The sequence below is a fragment of the Vidua macroura genome, chromosome 27 (genome assembly GCF_024509145.1).
Source record: "Vidua macroura isolate BioBank_ID:100142 chromosome 27, ASM2450914v1, whole genome shotgun sequence".
Classification (NCBI taxonomy): Eukaryota; Metazoa; Chordata; class Aves; order Passeriformes; family Viduidae; genus Vidua; species Vidua macroura.
This window is the reverse complement of record NC_071597.1, coordinates 2,999,760-3,014,471: the sequence shown is the minus strand read 5'-3', so window position 1 is coordinate 3,014,471 and position 14,712 is coordinate 2,999,760. Positions and strand designations below refer to the sequence as shown.

The following is a 14,712-nucleotide window of genomic DNA, read 5'->3' as shown; positions in this document are numbered from 1 at the left end:
GGAAACTGAGGCACGGGCACGCGCCGCTTCGTACTGCGAGCCCTGCGCGGCTCTTGCCCGGTTCTGGCGGGCGGCGCGTCCCGACCGGAGCAGAGGGGACGAGGACCGGCTCTCCCCACGCCTCCCCGCGGGCTGGGGATGGGGAAGGTCATCGTTGCTTGAGGCTGGAGCAAGGAAACTGAGCACCCTCCCGTGCCTCAGTTTCCCCTCTGCACCCCGGGTCTGCTGCGCGGGACATCCCACTTGGGGGGTGGGCTTCAGATCCTGCTCTTGCCCGCACCCAGCACCCCCAGCCCCACAGGGACACCCCGCGTGGGTGCCACCCCCCATTCCCACCCCACGGCCCGGGCGGGGGGGGCACCGGTCACTGCGGAATTGGATCTCGCGACCGCATGGGGACCCCGCGGGCGCCCCGTTCCCCCCGGCTGCCGAGGGGCCGCGGGGAGGGGGATACGGGCAGGAAAATTCCGGTTGCCGTTGCCATGGCTTCCCATCAGGATGCGCTTGCATCACGGCCAGCCCGAGGGGCCGGGGCGCGGGGTCCCCCCGGGGCTCAGAGCGGGGTCCCCCCGGGGCTCAGAGCGGGGGGCTCTGGGCAGCGCTGCCGCCCGAGCGGGAGCGCGGGGGCAGGCGGGGGGGGGCTCCGGGCAGCGCCAGCCGCTGAACACGGTTTGGAGCCGGTGACGTCTGCTCCGGCATCGCCGAGGGAGAAGAACGGGCGGCAGAGCGCGGGGCCGGCTCCGGGCAGCTCGGGGTCCCTGCCCGCCATGCGCCCCCCGGGCCGGCCGGGGGGGCCGCCGGGGGCCGGGGGGCTCCGCTGAGCCCCAGCCATGGGGCCGTGCCGGTGGGCGCCGCTCTGGGGCTTCCACGCGGTGCTGGTGCAGGTGGCCGTGCTCACGGCGGGGCAGCGCCCGCAGGAGAGACCCCCGCGGCCGGCGGGATGGTCGCCGGCCCCCTCATCTTCGTGGGCGCCCACCGTGGAGCCGGGAGCGCCGGGGGACAGCGAGGGCTCGGCGGCAGCGCTGGCGTTCCTGCGCACGGGCGATGCCGAGCGCCTGGCCCGGGCCAACTGCAGCGGGGGTGTCGCGGCGGGGGCCCCCGCGCCCGGGCCGCCCCCGGCGCTGCGGGCAGCCCTGCGAGCCGCCCCCGAGGCGCTGGCCCACGCCGCCAACTTCCTCAACATGCTCTTCCAGACCAACGACATCCGCGAGGCCAGCGTGGCCGAGGACGTGGAGTGGTACCAGGCGCTGGTCCGCAGCCTGGCCGAGGGGCACCCGTGGGTGCGCAGGGCGGTGCTGGCCCTCGACGCCCACCCGCTGGCCCCCAAGCCCCGGCTGATGCTGCAGGCCACCAAGGGGGACGGCCAGATCCTGCTGCAGGACGTCTCCAACGCCGCTCCCAGCCTGGGCAACCTCAGCTGGGACAACGAGTGGTTCAACGCCCTCAAGTCGCAGCGGGTCCCGGCGCTCCGCAAGCGGGTGCTCAGCAATGACCTGCGCAGCCTGGAGACCCCCAAGTGGCAGCGGGGGGACAGCTACGTGGGGGACCCGGGCCACGTGCGCTGGTCGCCGCCGTTCCTGGAGTGCCGCGAGGGCCGCTTCCTGCCCACCTGGGCCGTCACGCTCTCCTCCGCCTTCTACGGGCTCAAGCCCGACCTCAGCCCCGAGTTCAAGTAAGTGGAGCCCGGAGGGGTTTGGGAGGTGTCAAAAGGGGTGGGGGGTGCCCCGTGTGTGTGCTGGGGGTGCAGCTGGATGTGTCACCCACCCCGGGGTGTCCCCGGCGCCCTGCCCGTGTCCCTGTGCAGGTGTGCGGGTGTTTTCGCATATCCCCAAGCACGGAGGTGACTCCCTGTCCCCTCCCGGTGTCCCCTGTGCTGCCCACCTTGCGCTGCCACCCCCTGTCACTGCTGCTTTGGGGGTGGGTGAGCCGGGTTGGGACCCCTCCCGGGACTGGAGTGTCCTACTGCACCCCACTGCACGGGGAGCTGCAGGGGGACGCGGTGGGGAGGGAAGGGTCAGCTTGGATCAGTCCCAGAGCAGGGACACGGCCCCGTTTCCAAGGCAAAATCCGTGTCCCCTTTGGAGAACCCAGGGAAGAGCGTTGGTCCCGCGGGGAAGGTGGGGGCCACCCCAGCGGGCCCCATTTCCCCATCGGTTGCATTAAAATCCCTCTCGAGGGGCAGAATTCACACCCAGGAGCCGCTGCCTCTGCCCCTGCCCCAGCTCCAGCCTCCCCAGACACGGCTCCGAGGGACAACACCTCTGTCCGGGGCTCTGGGGACATCGCTGACCGCTGTCACTGTCCCCCTGGTCCGTGCCCCAGCCCCACCACGGCTGGCCCCACCGGGTGGGTGGCACAGGGTGGGCACAGGGATGCCCCACGCCACCCCCTGGGCTGACCCCGTCCTGGTCACAGGGGGGTCGTGCGGGTGGACGTGGAGCTGAGGGACGTGGCCATCGACCAGTGCTCCAGCGGGCCGGGCTGGTTCTCGGACACGCATCGCTGTGACCTCAACAGCACCCAGGTACCGGGCCCTGGCACCCTGCACCCCATCCCTTCCCCCGCCGGGACCGGGGTACCCCGCACCCACAACCACCCCCGTAGCCCCGCCGGGCTGCCCGTGCCCCGCGTCCCTCCCTCCGGGCTGAGCTTTATCCTCTCCCGGGCGATCCATCTGCTTCGCTCAGCTGCTCTCACACCGCAGTGAGAGGTTTATTGTGCAAATCTTCCCTCCCCACTGCCAGCCGCACCGTGTGACCCGGCTGTGCCCTGCCCTGGCACCGCGGGGACAGTGGGGACGGGGCCTGGAAGCTGGTGGCAGCATTACCCCGGCCCCTCCAGCAGTGCCCACCCCGGCGAGACAGCGGTGCCCGAGCGTTTCGGGGCTTGGCACAACCAGCAGCACCCCCAGGCAGGGCGAACCCCGCAGCCCCCCAGCCTTGGGGTCCCATCCAGAGCTGTCCCCAAGCGGGAAAGGCGTCGCCAGCTCCTGTTTCCTACCAGCGATGCCTTCCAGAGGGCCGGGCTCCGTGCTGGGCATCCCTCCAGAAAACAACAATGCCCAGCGGAGCTGCCAACGCGGCCCGTTCGGGGCAGGATGCGGCCGGGGGGGATTATGGAGCAGGGCCCGGCCCGAGGCTGCCGTCACGGCTGGGCAGGATTAGGGCGCTCGGCTGCATTAGGTGTCCATTTAGGTTTTAGGGAGGGATTTGGGGCCAAGCTTTGGGTTTTAATTCTGAAATGTTTAACCACTGATTCCTCACGGCTGTGGGGGAGGATGGCGTGGGGTCAGGTGCCTGTGAGCTGGGGTCTGCTGGAGCCCCTGGGCCGGGGGGATTTAGGGACGGGGGGACACAGGGGGTGGGGGACGTGTCTCAGGCTGTCTCCTTCAGTGTGTCCCCCAGGAGAGCCGTGGCTTCGTCCTCGGGAGGTACCTGTGCAGGTGCAAGCCGGGTTTTTACAGGGCCGGCGGAGTGGCCAGCGGTGCCTGGGCAGGTGAGTGCCACCAGGCCCCGGGGTCCCTGTTGTCCCCAGTGGCACACGGATACAGGAGTGGGGGCCAGGGCTGGGGGGCTCTGGGGACACAGAACACGTGCCTTGGTTTAGGGGGTGCCACCAGGCCCTGGGGATGTGTGCTGGTCCCACCCCAATGCCATGATCCCACCCAGGCGTCGCTCTGTCCCCAGGTGTGGCAGGGACGGGGGGGTCCCGGCTGGGGTGCCGGCCGTGCCGCCCGGGCTGTGCCACCTGTGAGGACGACACGCCCTGCCTGATCCAGGAGGACCAGGTGCTGCGGGCAGCGGTGCTGTCGTGCCAGGCCTGCTGCATGCTGGCCATCTTCCTCAGCATGCTCGTGTCCTACCGCTTCCGACGGAGCAAGGCAAGGTGTCCCCGTGTCCCCCTGCTCCACTGTCACCCCAAGCCCTGCGGGGTCAGGGGTCCCCCTGCCCTGTCCCTGTCCCCTCCAAGGCTGCACCCTCATGCTCCTATCCCTGCAGAGGATCCGGACATCAGGAATCATCCTGCTGGAGACCATCCTCTTCGGGTCCCTCCTCCTCTACTTCCCTGTGAGTATCCAGCTGTCCCCAGGTTGGAAAGCTCCAGGATGGGGTTTCCAGGATGGAGCTGCCCTAAGCAGGGCACGGGCACGGCTCCACCTAATTGTTAATTTTGCTGGCATGGTCCCTGGGGGCTGCTGCATAAACCTTCTCAGAAAACCAAATCCCTTTTCTCCCGCTGGCTGCGGGAATTAATCCCTGCCCAAATCCCCTCTCCCCTCCCGCACGAGTGCAGCAGGTGCTGCAGGGTCACGGGGGAGAGTGGCACAGGGCTGGCCTGAAAAGCAGGTGGTTCCTGAGGCTGGGGCAGGTGGGATCCAGCCTGGATCCCTCTCTCCCGCTGCTCCAGGTGTTCATCCTGTACTTCAAGCCGAGCATCTTCCGCTGCATCGTCCTGCGCTGGGTGCGGATGCTCGGCTTCGCCATCGTCTATGGCACCATCACCCTCAAGCTCTACAGGTAGCTGGGACGGGGGCTGGGGGCTGGAGACCCCCACAGCAGGAAGGGTTTGGGTCTCAGGACCCCCAGAGCGGGAAGGGTTTGGGTCTCAGGATACCCATGGTAGGGAGGGCTTGGGGGCTTGGGGAGGCTGGGGGGCTTGGGACCCCTGTGGTGGGAAGGGCTGGGGGCTTGGCACCCCCACAGTGGGGAGGGCTTGGGGCTCAGGGCCCCCACAGGGGGAAGGGTTTGGGTACTTAGGACCCCCAGAGTGGGGAGAGCATGGGACTCCCAAAATGGGATGGGCTGGGGTCTCACTGGGAGGGGCTGGGCCTCACTGGGATGGACTGGGTCTCAGTGGGATGGGCCGGATTCAGTGGGGTGGATTGGGGTCTCACTGGGATGGACAGTGTCTCTCTGGGATAGGCGAGGGTCTCAGTGGGATGTGCAGGGTCTCAGTGGGATGGGCAGGGTCCCAGTGGGATGGGCCGGATTCAGTGGGGTGGATTGGGGTCTCACTGGGATGGACAGTGTCTCTCTGGGATAGGCGAGGGTCTCAGTGGGATGTGCAGGGTCTCAGTGGGATGGGCGGGGGTCTCAGTGGGATGGGCTGGATTCAGTGGGGTGGATTGGGGTCTCAGTGGGATGGGCGGGGTCTCAGTGGGATGGGCAGGGTCCCAGTGGGATGGCAGGGTCCCAGTGGGATGGGCGGGGGTCTCACGCTGCACGCCCCTCGGCAGGGTGCTGAAGGTGTTCCTGTCGCGCACGGCGCAGCGCGCTCCCTACGTGTCGAGCGGGCGGGTGCTGCGGATGCTGGCGCCCATCCTGCTGCTGGTGCTGTGGTTCCTGGCAGCCTGGACCATCGGCATGCTGGAGAACGCCCACAAGAACATCCCGCTGGTCATCCGCGCCCAGACCAGCCGCGGCCTCCACTTCTCCATCTGCGGCCACGACTGCTGGGATTACATGATGGTCATCGGTGAGACCGGCCCCCGGTGTGGCCTGGGGGTCCCCACGGCCCCCCACCCTGGAAATGTGGGGCTTTCGTTGTCTTATCCATTTAATCTTCCTGAAAGCTGCAAGGATCTGGGAGTCCTGTGGACCCCATCCCATAATTGTGGGGCTTTCATTCCTTTGCCTGTTTAATCCACCTGGAAGCTGCAAGGATCTGGGGGTCCCTATGGTCCCAGGACCCCATCCCATAATTGCGGGGCTTTAATTCCCTTGTCTATTTAATCCTCCTGGAGGCTGCAAGGACCTGGGATCCCCACAGCCCCAGGACCCCATCCCACAATTTGGGGCTTTCATTCCCTTGTCCCTTTAATCCTCCTGGAGGTTTCAAGGAGAGTTGGGGTCCCCCAGCTGCCTCCCACCCTCCCCTCTGAGCATCCCCTGGTGCTGAGTCCCAAACTTTGGGAAGGCCACGCTGGGGGACGCTCCAGACCCAGCTCTGACCCAGCACATTCCGGGGTGAGGGTGGTGGGCAGCAGCTGAGCACCCCAAAAGCTGCCCAGGGGCTGGGTGTGCCCGCTCAGGGTGTGTCCTGCTCTGCCCCACAGCCGAGATGCTGTTCCTGCTGTGGGGCAGCTTCCTGTGCTACGCCACGCGCGCCGTGCCCTCGGCCTTCCACGAGCCCCGCTACATGGGCATCGCCCTCCACAACGAGCTCATGGTCTCTGCCACCTTCCACGTGGTCAGGTAGGGCCAGGAACCAAGGTTCCCACCCCTGGGGATGCTCAGGAACCATCCCGAGGTGGGAAGGGTTTGGGTGCTCTGGGTCTCCAGAGAAAAGGGGGTTTGGGTGCTCGGGACCCCCAGAGTGGGAAGGGTTTGGGTGGCCAGGCAGAGGGGGTTGTGGGGTCTGGAGGTGGGGAGGGGGCTGTGGTGGGAGCTGGCACTGCCCTCCTGGTCCCTTTCAGGTTCCTGATTGTCCCCTCGCTGCATCCGGACTGGACTCTGCTGCTCTTCTTCGCTCACACCCACGGCACCATCACCATGACCCTGGCCCTGCTCTTCATTCCCAAGGTATTCCAGGGAAGGAACGGAGCTGGGGAAGGGGCTGGAACACCAGAAGAGGCTCAGGGAGCTGGGGGGCTCCGTCGGGAGAAGAGGAAGCTGAGAGGGACCTTCTGGCTCTCCACAAGTCCCTGACAGGACCTGGGGAGGGTCAGGCTTTGCTCCCAGGGAATGGGGACAGGAGGAGAGGGAACGGCCTCAGGGTGTGCCAGGGGCGGTTTGGGTTGGATATCGGGGAAATTTCTCATGGAGAGGGTGACCAGGCATTGGAACAAGTGGAGTCCCCACCCCTGGAAGTGCTCGAGAACGTGTGGATGTGGCACTGGGGACGTGGCTTTGTCAGCACTGGGGGAACAGCTGGACTCGCTGACCCCAGAGAGCATTTCCAGCCTCCACAATTCCATGATTCCATTGCTAACACTCAACCCAGAGACTCGGGGAGCTGGGACAGGACCCCCTGGGTGACTCCCCACTGTCCCCGCGCAGTTCCTGCACACGGGCTCGCCGCTGCGGGAGGAGATCACGGCCGAGGTGTACGAGGACGAGCTGGACATGCGGCGCTCGGGCTCCTGCATGAACAGCAGCATCGCGTCCGCCTGGAGCGAGCACAGTCTCGACCCCGATGACATTCGGGTGGGTGGCACACTCAGGACCTTCTTTTGACGCTAGCTGTGCAGAGTAAGAGGTGCCTTTCGCAATCTTTTCCTGATGCAAAGCAGAGGGAGGGGACAAGGGGGTGCAGGGTGACCCCACCCGGGTGAGCAAACCCGCTGCGTCCTCTGGGCAGCGCGGGCGGCTCTGGGGACACGGGGACAACCCGGGGCTCGGCGGGGCGGTCCCGGCCGCAGCCCCCGCTGTAGGCGCTCTCCTCTCTCCCTTTTCTCTGCCGCGTCCCCCCCGCCCGCGGCGCAGGAGGAGCTGAAGAAGCTTTACCGACAGCTAGAGGTGCACAAGACGTGGCGGATGGCGACCAACAACCCGCACCTGGCCAAGAAGCGCAGCTCCCGCCGCAGCCTCGCCCGCTCCATCCTGCGCCGCAGCGGAGCCGAGCTGGCCGAGAGCGCGTCCCGCCGCAGCAGCGCCGGGGACCGGGCGGGGACCCTGTCCCGCCGCAGCTCCTCGGCCAGGCGGCTCGTGGATGCCGCCGGGACCAGCCTGAGGATGCGGGACGGAAGCTCCCGGCGCCGCTCCTCAGCCCTGCACAAGTCCCGCAGCTCCGAGGGGCCCCCGCGGGAGCCCCGCCGAGGGTCGCGCACCCCCAGCCCGCCCGAGGAGCCTCGGCCGCCGGCGGTGATGGACTTGGAGCAATCCGACAGCGACTCGCTGGACGCCGCCCCGCTCCTGTGCAAATCGGCCAGCGCCCAAAACCTGGCGGGGCACTGGCAGCGACCCCCGGGCCGCGCCCCGCCCTTGCAGAAGTCCCACAGCGTTGTCACCGGGGCGCGGGAAGTGGCGCTGCTGGCCGCCCGCACGGCCGCCCGCCAGCAGTGGCACGGCAGCCGCCACCTCTCCGCGCCGGCCCCGGGGGTCCCCAGCGGCACCGCGACACCGCAGAGCCCCGCCGAGAGGGGCTCGCAGGAGGACACGGCCCCGCTGGGCGATGCCAAGGGGCACAAACATGTCACCTACGCGCCCATCAAGAGCGTCAGCGCTGACAGCGCCCACCCGCCCAGGAAGGTGCGGGTGACCGTGAAGAAAACCCCCCCTCCACCCCCCGTCCGCTACCAGAGCCTGCAGCGCTCGGGGACGCTCGGGGACAGCCCGGAGCCACCGCCGGGCCACCCGGCACAGGCGGGAGAGTTGGAGGGGACAGCAGGGGACGACCCGGAGCGCGCGTCCCCCCCGGCAGGGAAGGGCAGGCTGCTGACCCCGACGGCCACCTCGGCACACGTCTGTCCCTGGGAGCTGGTCCAGGACGAGATCCTGGGCAGGAAACAAAAAGCGGCCGAGGCAGCAGAGTCGGGGAGCCCCGGTGACACAGCGGCCGCCACCCCCGGCCCCAAGCCGCCCCCCACGAAGAGTTTCCGGAGCCTGGGACTCGCCATCAAAGCCCTCAACCGCTCCAGGGGGAAGAGCATCCTGAAAGGGAAAAGCGAGGGGAGCCTCAGGAAGAGGGGCAGCAGCAGGAGCGAGAAGCCCGGCCTGGCAGAGGCCTCGGCCGTGTCCCTCGGGGGGCTCAGCCCAGACCCCGCTGCCAAAATCCCCGAGGGGAGCGGGCAGAGCCTCGAGCCCCCCGCCCTCCAGCACAACAACAACGCCGCCACCCCCGGGGAAGCCGCGGACTGGGGGGACAGCGGGACAGGAGGACAATGGGACAGCCTGGCCGCGGGGACAGGCAACAGGGACAAAGCGACAGAGGGGCCCAGCGCTGCCCGAGGGGACGCGGGTACTGGTGGGCGTCTGGAGCCACCCAGCGCGGGCCACCAAGGAGCTGAATGTCCCCCGGAGGTGGCCCGGGTACAGCCCCAGGAAGGGGACGAGGCTCCTGCAGTGGATCTGGGGGAGGACGTTCCTGGGGTCACAGCGGAGGAAGGGACACTTGACGAGCTCGAGGGGACCAGCAGGTCCTTCCAGCCCCGGGACCACCCGGAGGAGCAGCCGCCTGCGAAGCCCACCCCGAGCAGCGTGCGGGGCGCGGCGGGGCGGAAGCCGCGGGCTGAGGTTGGCCCGCCCGGACCGCTCGGAATCCCGGCAGGAAGGGGAGCCTTGCTGCGCCAGGAGGCGATCGCTCCCCGGGAGGATGCAGGGACCCCAGAGAGCCTGGACAAGGCGCTGGAAGAGGGGAGCAGCCAGCCCGACTCCGAGCGGGTCCCCAGAAGGAGCTGGAGCAGGGCTGGGAGTGCGCAGGGAGAGCTCAGTCTTGGGGGAGATTCCAGCTCCAAAGCAGGAATCTGCCCTGGGAAGGGCGGCAGTGAGGGGGATTCTCAGCGCTCTCCGGGCTTGGAAAAACCACCAGAGCTGCCGAAAGAGGCCCCGGAGAAAGCGGAGGGCAGGAGGGCTGAGGTGTGCCCGTGGGAGAGCCGGGAACAGGGGAGGAGTGTCCGAGCAGAAATCTGCCCCTGGGACACAGAGCGGGCCCTGCCAGAGCAGGAGGGGCAGAGATCCCCCAAACCTGGAGAAGGTGTGGAGCAGCCTGGGATGAGGCTCACAGGGAAACCCCCAGCTCTGCCCAAAGCCTCATCCCAGCGGGCTGGAACCACAGAGAGCAAAAAGGCCAACATCTGTCCCTGGGAAGTGGAGGGTGAGCCGCGCCCAAAAACAGAGATCTGCCCCTGGGAAGAGGCTGCAGCTCCGTTGGGGAAGGAGAGATCGAGGCAGGACACGCATGGCACTTCCAAAAGGGAAGAAAAAGTGGGATCCAGAGCACGGGAAAAAGGAAAGCAGATCCCAGCCAAACCCCTGCCCAAATCTCCTTCGGGGAAATCCCAGAGCTCGGAGAAGGCAGAGATCTGTCCTTGGGAGTCTCAGGGATCCAAATCCAGTGACAAAGCTGAAATCTGTCCCTGGGAGGTGGCTGAGCCTCAGCTGGAGAAAGGAACAGCCCCAAGTAAGGAGAGACTCCCATCAAGAGAAGCCTCTAAAGTTCTTGAGAAGGGAAGCAGAGACCGAGTGTCCGTCTGTCCTTGGGAGAGCCTGGACACAGAGCAGCCCCCGGCCAAACCCCACACTGGGACCTCAGCACTGCCCAAAGCTCCTTTGGGGAAATCCCTGAGCTCGGAGAAGGCAGAGATCTGCCCTTGGGAGGTCGAATCCAGTGGCAAAGCTGAAATCTGTCCCTGGGAGGTGGCTGAGCCTCAGCTGGAGAAAGGAACAGCACCAGGTAAGGAGAAACTCCCACCAAAAAAAGCCTCCAAAGCTGTGGAGAAGGGGAGCAGAGACCGAGAGTCCATCTGTCCATGGGAGAGCCTGGACACAGAGCAGCCCCCAGTGAAATCCCAAACTGGGACCTCAGCAGTGCCCAAAGCTCCTTTGGGGAAATCCCAGAGCTCAGAGAAGGCAGAGATCTGTCCCTGGGAGTCTCAGGGATCCAAATCCAGTGACAAAGCTGAAATCTGTCCCTGGGAGGTGGCTGCACCTCAGCTGGAGAAAGGAACAGCCCCAAGTAAGGAGAGACTCCCAGGAAAAGCAGAGACCAAAGCTCTGGAGAAGGGGAGCAGAGACCAAGAGTCCGTCTGTCCTTGGGAGAGCCTGGACATGGAGCAGCCCCTGGCCAAATCCCACACTGGGACCTCAGCACTTCCCAAAGCTCCTTTGGGGAAATCCCAGAGCTCAGAGAAGGCAGAGATCTGTCCTTGGGACACTCAGGATGTTGAATACAGCAGCAAAGCCAAGATCTGTCCCTGGGAGGTGGCTGAACAACCCTCAGGCAAAGAGAAACCCAGACAGGACAAAGAGGAGCCATCCAGGGTGGGCAAAAGCCCTTCCACAAGTCAAGGCCTCCTGAAGGGAGTGGAAGCTTCTTTCACTTCTGGAAAGAAGGATCAAGAGTCCGTCTGTCCTTGGGAGAGCCTGGACATGGAGCAGCCCCTGGCCAAACCCCACACTGGGAGCTCAGCAGTGCCCAAAGCTCCTTCGGGGAAATCCCAGAGCTCAGAGAAGGCAGAGATCTGTCCTTGGGAGAGTCAGGACCTTAAATCCAGTGATAAAGCTGAAATCTGTCCCTGGGAGGTGGATGAGCCTCAGCTGGAGAAAGGAGCAGCACCAGGTAAGAAGAGACTCCCAGGAAAAGCAGAGACCAAAGCTCTGGAGAAGGGGAGCAGAGAGAGGGAATCAATCTGTCCTTGGGAGAGCCTGGACACGGAGCAGCCCCTGACCAAACCGCGAACTGTGAGCTCAGCACTGCCCAAAGCTCCTCCAGGGAAATGCCAAAGCTCAGAGAAGGCAGAGATCTGTCCCTGGGAGGTCGAATCCAGCAGCAAAGCCGAGATCTGTCCCTGGGAGGTGGCTGAACCTCCCTCCCAGCAGCCAAAGGCAAAGCAGGTCCCAGCTGGGGGCTCCAAGGGGGACAAGCGCATCACGCGCCAGGCAGCGCTGGCCAGCCCGGAGAGATCCCTGGACAGCAGAGACCGAGTGTCCGTCTGTCCTTGGGAGAGCCTGGACACGGAGCAGTCCCCGGCCAAACCCCACACTGGGAGCTCAGCAGTGCCCAAAGCTCCTTCGGGGAAATCCCAGAGCTCGGAGAAGGCAGAGATCTGCCCTTGGGAGGTCGAATCCAGTGGCAAAGCTGAAATCTGTCCCTGGGAGGTGGCTGAGCCTCAGCTGGAGAAAGGAACTGGCCCAGGTAAGGAGAGACTCCCATCACGAGAAGCCTCTAAAGTTCTGGAGAAGGGAAGCAGAGACCGAGAGTCTGTCTGTCCATGGGAGAGCCCAGACACAGAGCAGCCCCCGGCCAAATCCCACACTGGGACCTCAGCAGTGCCCAAAGCTCCTTTGGGGAAATCCCAGAGCTCGGAGAAGGCAGAGATCTGTCCTTGGGAGTCTCAGGGATCCAAATCCAGTGACAAAGCTGAAATCTGTCCCTGGGAGGTGGCTGCACTTCAGCTGGAGAAAGGAACAGCCCCAAGTAAGGAGAGACTCCCACCAGGAGAAGCCCCTAAAGTTCTGGAGAAGGGAAGCAGAGACCGAGAGTCTGTCTGTCCATGGGAGAGCCCAGACACAGAGCAGCCCCCAGCCAAATCCCACACTGGGAGCTCAGCAGTGCCCAAAGCTCCTTCGGGGAAATCCCAGAGCTCGGAGAAGGCAGAGATCTGTCCTTGGGAGGTCGAATCCAGTGGCAAATCTGAAATCTGTCCCTGGGAGGTGGCTGAGCCTCAGCTGGAGAAAGGAACTGGCCCAGGTAAGGAGAAACTCCCACCAAAAAAAGCCTCCAAAGCTGTGGAGAAGGGGAGCAGAGACCGAGAGTCCATCTGTCCATGGGAGAGCCTGCACACGGAGGAGCTGTCCCTGAAATCTGCAGTGGGGAAGGAGCCATCCAAGAAATGCGGCAGCACCGAGAGCAGGAAATCTGAAATTTGCCCCTGGGAAGCAGCAGAGCCCATGGGGTTGGAGGAGGAAATCTCCCAGCCAGATGTGCAGCCACAGGGAGCCCAAAGAGCTTCCCCTGCAGGGATGGGACAGCTGGGTGCCAGCGCTGTGTCTCCAACACTTCTGGAACAATCCAGGGGCAGATCCCATGGGGAAGCCGAGCACAAGCCCCTGTGCCGACTCCTGCCCAGCATCCAGCACCCAGCCGTGGGCAGCAGCCCCAGCCCTGGCACTGGCCTGGCTGAGGTTTGTCCTTGGGAAGCTGGAGAGGCTCCAGCAGCACCTGCCAAGCCCAGTTTGGACATGAGGAAAAGCTCTGAGGTGTGTCCGTGGGAGGAGGAGAGCACGGATCCCTCCCGGACCTGCCCCGGGCAGGGCAGAGCCCGGGATGGGGGTGGGGTGTGAGTGGATCCCAGCACCAGTGGCTCCATCCATCCATCCATCCATCCATCCATCCATCCATGGATCCATCATCCATCCATCCATCCATCCATCCATCCATCATCCATCCATCCATCCATCATCCATCCATCATCCATCCATCATCCATCCATCCATCCATCCATCCATCCATCCCTCCATCCATCCATCCTTCCTTCCATCCATCCATCATCCATCCATCCTTCCTTCCATCCATCCATCCATCCATCCAGGATTGATCTATCTATCCATCCATGGATCCATCCCTCTGTCCTTCCATCCATCCATCATCCATCAATGGATCCATCCACCCATGGATCAATCCATCCATCCATCCATCCATCCATCCATCCATCCATCCATCCATCCATCCATCCATCCATCCATCCATTCCATCCCTCCATGGATCCATCCATCCCTACATCCATGGATCCATCCCTCTGTCCTTCTCTCCATCCCTCCATGGATCCATCCATCCCTCCATCCATCCATCCATCCTGCTCCCCCTGCCCAGCCCCGGTGTTGGACAGGGGGGTCTGGGGGTGTGAGGCCGAAGGTCCTGGTTGTGTAATTTTGTGTAAATACAGGAAATAAACGGAATTATCTACGGAGTGTGCTTGGAGAGGCTCACAGGGAGGTGGGGAAGAGCTGGGATACCCCCAGGGCAGGGGCTGGAGAGGGGCTGACTAGAAGGAAAGGCCATTCTCCCAAAAAAAAGCCACATTCCACCCAAAAACCCCCTTCCCATTCCGAGCCAGGGCTGGGGAACTCCACAGAACCCCAGGTTTGGAGGGAAGGGACCTTAAATCCCATCCAGGGACACCTCCCACTGTCCCAGGCTGCTCCAGCCTGGCCCTGGACACTTCCAGGGATCCAGGGGCAGCCACAGCTGCTCTGGGAATTCCATCCAGCCCCTCAGGGAGGAATTCCTTCCCCATATTCCATCCCTCCCAGCCCCCAGGCAGAGGGAACCCATTCCCTGTGTCCTGTCCCTTCATCCCTCTCTCCATCTTTCCCGTAGCTCTTTCAGGGAATCCTCCATGAGGTCACCCCAAAAATCCCCTTCTCCAGCCTGAACAATCCCAATCCTCTCCTCCCTCTGGGTTCAGGAATTCCATCCCCTCCTGCCCTGAGATCCACGGAGGGATCTGAGCTCCCCCACTCAGCTCCCGAGCAAGGCAGAGGCTCCATGGAAAAGGTTTTTTTTTTTTTTAGGAACAGAGGGATTGCGACACCCCTGTGACATCCCAAAGGACATGGCAGGGATTCCACTGCTGGCTCCTCTCCCAGCACAGCACAAAGAGGAGGTCCTGCCCTCCCAAAAGGAACACTGAGAAGCAAAAAGGAGCCACAGCTCTTCTTTTTACAGCTCTGCAAAACCCCTCTCAAGGAAGAAGTAAAAATTCCCTGAACTCTCCCACGCTCTGGAAGTGGCTGAGTTAAAAAGCAGGACAAGAAGGAGAAAAGGGCTTGTTCTTGGGTGAGCAGGGAGGATTTTGCACTGTGAGTGAGGAGAACTGGCTGAGCAGAGCAGGAATAGAGAAGGAGCCTCAAAGGGGAAAAAAAACAAGAAGTGTTTTCCCAGCCCAGGAAAAGCAGGGACAGCTGCAAATGTCACCGTGTCCACAGGATGGTGCCAGTCCCTCAGTGCCACCAACACCAACCCCAGCCCCTCGTGAGGAATCAAAACTGAAACGAAATCAAATTATCAGCTGTGCTGCAGCTCCTCTGGGAAACTCCAACAGCAGCAGCCCCC

General features: G+C 64.3%; 1 protein-coding gene across 1 annotated transcript; it reads left to right on the top strand.

Annotated features, from left to right (window-relative positions):
- The first annotated feature begins 830 nt into the window (after positions 1–830).
- GPR179 (G protein-coupled receptor 179) lies at positions 831–13,023 on the top strand. Its single transcript, XM_053999892.1, has 11 exons — positions 831–1,672; positions 2,416–2,524; positions 3,393–3,495; positions 3,687–3,880; positions 3,999–4,067; positions 4,408–4,517; positions 5,237–5,475; positions 6,056–6,194; positions 6,416–6,521; positions 6,999–7,145; positions 7,425–13,023. Exons 1-11 carry the CDS (start codon positions 831–833, stop codon positions 12,939–12,941), a joined length of 7,575 nt encoding a protein of 2,524 aa, XP_053855867.1. The 3' UTR covers positions 12,942–13,023.
- Positions 13,024–14,712: the final 1,689 nt, after the last annotated feature.